Source organism: Manihot esculenta, chromosome 12 (assembly GCF_001659605.2).
Source record: "Manihot esculenta cultivar AM560-2 chromosome 12, M.esculenta_v8, whole genome shotgun sequence".
NCBI lineage: Eukaryota > Viridiplantae > Streptophyta > Magnoliopsida > Malpighiales > Euphorbiaceae > Manihot > Manihot esculenta.
The window spans coordinates 11,350,002-11,355,989 of record NC_035172.2 but is presented as its reverse complement, the minus strand read 5'-3'; the positions used below and the strand labels follow the sequence as shown (position 1 = coordinate 11,355,989).

Below are 5,988 nucleotides of genomic sequence, written 5' to 3'. Positions count from 1 at the left end.
GCCTGGCGGGATCTACCTTGTGGCATTATTTAGTGGGACCAATGCTCGTATGGTCTAACGAAATCTGCCTTATGACCTGGCCCGACGGAATTCACTTTATGGCCTTGTTTTGTGGGACTAACGTCCGTATAGTCTGGCAGAATCCGCCTAGTGATCTGGCTTGGCAAAATCCGCCTTGTGGCCTTATTTTGTGAGACCAACACCTGTATGGTCTGGTGAAACCCTCTAAAGCCTGGAGAAATCTGCCTTGTGGCCTTGTTTAGTGGGACTAACGCCCGTATAGTCTAGCGGGACCCATCTTGTGACCTCTTTTTGTTTTCCTAATCTTTTTCTCTTTCAAGGAGGAAGGCAATCCTATTGTTACTTATCACAAAAGAATATAACATGTGAAAATACCTTGTTAGCTTTGTTATTAAAAGAATATCCTTCTATTACAGATAACACGCTTAGCAGGGGAACCACTCGGTTCCCTCAAATGGCTAGCTCATGAGATTTCTAGGTAGATGACTCCCGAGGGTGGATGACTCTTGAGATTTCTAAAAGTTTCCTACCTACTTGGTAATTATGTTTACAATTTTCTCACTTCCCCTACCCCTTGTCAGGTTCTTTTGTTATCACATGTATGACCCCATGGGTTCTCTGTCGGGGGTTGTCTCAGGGGTTGTTTCCTCGGTCTCAGATCTCTTCTCTTCTTTTCCCTTCCTTGTGAATTTTCAAAGGGTATCATCCCTTATCAGCCTTTCGACCTCATCCTTTAGTTGCCAACATTCTTTTGTTGTGCAGCCATAATCTACATGGAAGCGATAGTACTTTATCCTATCTCATTTCTTCGCTTTCTCGGGGTTGAGCTTGGATAGCCATTTGATTTCTTTGTCATTTTTTATTATCCACATTAGAATATGAGTTTGTGAGACACTTAATGGAGTGTAATTCTTCTACTTACTCTGTTCGTCCCTCTTTTACATTATGTGGTAAGTCGTGTGATCTCCTTCATGTCCTCGTCTCTTAGGCTTTTGACTTTATTTTTTATTCGCCCTCTTGTCTTCTTTTAACGACTGAACTTTGTCATCTAGCCTGATGTACTTCTGGACTTTATTTATTAACTGTTAATATATTGTGGCTGGATTTTTAATTAAGAAATCCATAAATTTGACGATGCAGGTTCTTTAATACTTCGCATGCTATCTCATTATTTAACTCTTCCACCTATATGGCTTCAGCATTGAAACGTGAGATAAAACTCTTTAAAAACTCGCCCTCTCACTAGTGGATCTTCCGCATATCAAAGGAAAGTTTTTTAGGAGGTATACAAGTAATAAATCTGGATTTAAATAATGTGGCAAAGTGTGTAAAGTTTTGGATTGAACCTTGACTCGGATGTTGGTACTATTTTTGAGCCAAGCCTGTGAGCATCGATGGAAACACCCTACATAACATAAGATCTTTTATGTCCTAACGCTGCATGGTCGTCCTGAAGATCGTCAAGTGGCTTCTGGATCTACCGTTTCGTCATATTTGTCCAAACTAGGTAACTTGAATTTGGTGGGAAAGGTTTTCCCTATGATCTCTTCCGAAAGAGGCAAAACATCATCTAGGCTAAAATTCTCTTCTTACTCCTTTTGGTACCTTTACACGGCTCATACTAGCTTTCAATCAACGCTTTTCGGAGCCTTTACTAATTCACCTTCGGATTTGGCTATCCCCTTGGGCCGCGTTTTGACCGCTTCTGTTTGTGCCCTTGAGGTATCTACAGAGGCTTCCTCCCTTCTTCTGGAATATATTTTTTATGTCTTTTCCCGAGTCTTGTACTATCCAAGAATAGCCTGCAGCCTTTGGATATATTAGAGTATCTGTTTGTTGTTTAGATTATTTAGGTATGCTTCGTTGACCAATAGGGGCGTATCTTTGCCTTAATCATTTGGTTCTTGCAGCCAAAATGAACCCTGCTGGGATTGGCTAGAACCTGTAAGGAAGGAAAAGTGAGATTGTGGTGGGTGTCCACGATAGCCACTCCGAAACTTAAGTCAATATCGACGAGTCTAGAGGGTGTAAGGGAAAAGTGAGGTTGTGGTGGGTGTCCACAGCAGCCACTCCGAAGCTCAAGTCAATATCGATGAGTCTAGAAGGTGTAAGGAACTGCTTAGAGTTTTAGTAGTAGAGAATAGCGTACCTTTACTTTTATATCATAGGAATGTGGTGATATAAATATAGAATTTCCTGATAATCCGGCGATGATGCGGCCAGCTACTTAATAAGGGATATTGCAAGCTAATAAGTTAGCAATCTTGCGACTATACCTGTTAACAGTAACCTCATGCTGAGACTCGCCTGTTCGAGGGAAAGGCAAGTCTAGACGACGTCATGGTGTCCATATCTTCCTTTTCTCGGGATAGACTACATTTTTTACTCACCTGATCCTTGCCATGTGGACCTATCTCGTGATGACAGCTCGTGGTTTGCTTTGATCGATTGTTACATAGCATTAATTATTTTATTGTTAGAGAAAAGTGTAATAAAATATCTTATGATTTTACTCATTTTCACTGTAGGGTCTATAATTCAATTTGTATCGAAATAATACTTTTGATATCATCCATTAACAAATAACGAATTTTCTGATGCCGTAAAAAATATTAATATAATTATTAATTAAAAATAAAAGTATAGAAAAGTATATTGACTTTGTTCATTTTCATTTCAAAGTCTTTAGTTTAATTTATGTTAAATTAGTCGCAATATAATTTTCATATTAATATTTCTAATTACATCTAAAAATTACTATTTTTTTATTAATGGCACGATAACACAAGTATTTTGACATAAATAGAACCACATATCTTGAAATGAAAAATCGGCGCAATAACACAGGTAATTTGACACAAATTGAAATAAAAAATCGATGAAATCACTTGCACTTTTTTATATATTCCCCTTATTTTTATATAGAAATATTCTCATAACAGCTGCATTCTTGATAAAAACTGAAAACCGACACTAATATAATGGAAGTTTAAACTCGTCGGATCGTATAGTTAATTTTTATTTTATGTTTAGCATGTTTTAGCAGGGTAGCTGCAGGTGATATAACATATTTTAAGAGTCTTGTGGATGATTGACATTTATAAATAGGTCTCTTCATGATTTGCGATTTAATCTCTATTTTCTACTTCATTTTCCATATTTAATTAGAAATTTAGATACTTGTTATTGAAAAAAAAAAAAAAAAAGAATATATATCTATCAGAATAAAAGATATTAAGTAAAAAATATAAGGAATTTCATACATGAATATCAACTGCAAATCCAAAATCATAAAGATCACTACAAACTCATGTATCCACCATATATAAAGAAAAAATGGAAAAAATCACAACAACAGCTAAATCCAATCTATGTTTTTTGTATACAAGGAAATATTTACAAGAAGTCGTCCATATTTAAACTCTCTGGAATTTCAAACTTAAACAAGCTGCTGCAGTAGCTTTCTCTCTCGTCCTCTGGGCTGCTGCTATTGACGAATGTAGATGAAGAATTCAAGGGAGCTGGACTTGATAATGGCGTTGACAGAACTGATTCAATGCTGTAGTTTTGGCATCCGTTGGTTATTGGTTGTAATCCTGAGTTCTCTACAAGTTTATCTGGAATAGGAGGATTTGTATTGCAGGATACAGAGTTTGGCTGTGAAACCAAACAATCACTCAAACTGGAAGGCACCGAGTTTTCTAGCGAGTTTAGGCAAGATAACCCTCCTAAATCCGTCTGCATGAGTTGGGTAGGGCTTAAAAATGGAGCGCTAGTTGCTTCTTCAACTGGATTCTGAAACTGACTCACTTGTGATAGTGGGAATTGGTTTTGCACTAGCGAGCTTAGCAGCTGGTTATCCTGTAGATTTTGCAGAAACATTTCGGTGTTTTCTTGTTTTAACGAAGACAGGATTGTGGCCAGCCTTAATAACTCAGGATTTAGAATTGCGTGGTTACCCAAAAGGCTTGACAGATTTAAAAGTGATGGGTTGCACAAAGCTGAACCTAGAATGGAGGATAGATCAAGAAGATCGAGACGTGGGGAATGAGTAACTGGATCAATTCCATTTCTGAGCAGCCTTTTTCTTATGTGGGTGTTCCAGTAATTCTTGATTTCATTATCAGTTCTTCCTGGCAAGCGAGCAGCTATAGAGGACCACCTAACGTTGAAAAAAAGAAAGAAAGAAAGAAAGAAATAGTTAGATTTTGAATTAAAGATGAAGATACATGGCAAACAATGATTACTTTGTTAATTAGCTTAAGGAAGTAGCCTCATAATAAAATTGAATTGAAAAACATAAAACTTACTTGTTTCCCATAATACTATGGAGTTGGATAATGGTCTCTTCTTCTTCGAACGAGAACCTTCCTCTCTTGATATCAGGTCTCAAATAGTTTGTCCATCGAAGACGACAGCTCTTTCCACATCTTTGGAGCCCTGAATACAATCATTTGAAGTCAGCTATATACACAAACACACTTGATGATCATCAAAAACACCAAAAACTAAAATACCATGTGAAGATGGTGAAAGGGTTGTTTATATACCAGCATTCTTGGGGAGGGCACGCCAGTTGCCAGGTCCATGAAGTTGAATATAACTTATGAGCTTATTATCTTCCTCAGGTGTCCATGGACCCTTCTTGAGTCCATTTTTGTCACAGCAAGGTGCTCTTCCCATTGTTATGTTCCTTTCTTTACCCAGTAATGGCAGTAGGTCAAGGAAAGACAGCGGAAGGAAGAAACCGGCTGGGTTCTATTACTTAAGGACAAGATGAAAAAGGCTCTAGAAACCAATAAAGCGTAGTTATGGATGGTAATGGAGGATGACCTCCATATAAATAGTTGAGACCAGAAGAAAAAGGCTGCGAAATATATCCAAGTCAAATAGATTTGGTGCCGTCCTCTAGCCACGTACCTCTTTACTTGCGGATACATATGTATTCAATGTCTGAGCAAATATACGCATGAGATAGGTAAATGGAATCAAGGTGACACGTGCCACTAGAATTGCATTTGGAAGGGGAAAGTTTTTTTTATTCTGTCGCCCTTTTCCCTATTCACTTATTGGACTTATCAAATTTGTATTGAGCAACATTTATTAAAAAAATATATTTTTAAAAAATTTTAAAAATATTTTACACTAAAAGTCAAATTTATATTCAAAATTTCTAATCAACAAGAGAAATCCGTCTCATACAATATAATTGAGAAAAATTATAATTAGAGATATATGTCGGTAACATTCGCTTTAATTACCATCTGAGCTACGTACGTCAAAGGTTGAGGCTGCTGATAATTTTTTTTTTTTTTGAAAATCAAACTTCAAAATTAATTTAATTTTACATTACAATCAAAAATAAAATTAGATTTCAAAACTGTAAACGCAACAAATTGTATAACACTGGTTGAAAAAAAAGGCCAAGTACAAGCCATCCAATCCGGTGGTAGCATTCCTTGAAAACTAGTTTAGCTACAGTATCGAATCTATATGTGCTGTACATTGATATATAACTGATGAAATCGTGATGTCACTTCCATTATGGAAGCTATTATTGCGCTGATACTTCATGGAGTGAAATTGAGGGGACACCTGAGTTTATTATGTACCTCTCTTGCAATAGCCAATAAGCGTCCTGAATTATTAGTAACAATTACAATAATTTGGTTATCGGAGAAAATTGATTCTTCCATACAATATTATAATTAAATTTCTGAAAATTCGAAGGAAGGAGAAACCAACCACTAACAATAGATGCATAAGGCTAAGAACTAGAAGGAAACAACAAAAATACTATTCTGCTGTAATTGATAAAAATCAGAAACTAATACAATATGATGTCAATATAAAATTAGTAACTATGTGATAAAAAATACATCTATCTCTCCTAATATGCCACAAAGTAATTATTGCAAGAGTCAAAAATAAATTGCCATCAAATCCTCTCGGGACCTTGTCAATAAA

At 36.4% G+C, this 5,988-nt stretch overlaps 1 protein-coding gene across 1 annotated transcript; it reads right to left on the bottom strand.

Moving 5' to 3' along the window:
* Window positions 1-3,384: 3,384 nt before the first annotated feature.
* LOC110628794 (transcription factor MYB41) lies at window positions 3,385-4,775 on the bottom strand. Its single transcript, XM_021775598.2, has 3 exons — window positions 4,572-4,775; window positions 4,332-4,461; window positions 3,385-4,183 (listed from the first exon to the last, which is right to left on the bottom strand). Exons 1-3 carry the CDS (start codon window positions 4,702-4,704, stop codon window positions 3,418-3,420), a joined length of 1,029 nt encoding a protein of 342 aa, XP_021631290.1. The 5' UTR covers window positions 4,705-4,775; the 3' UTR covers window positions 3,385-3,417.
* Window positions 4,776-5,988: the final 1,213 nt, after the last annotated feature.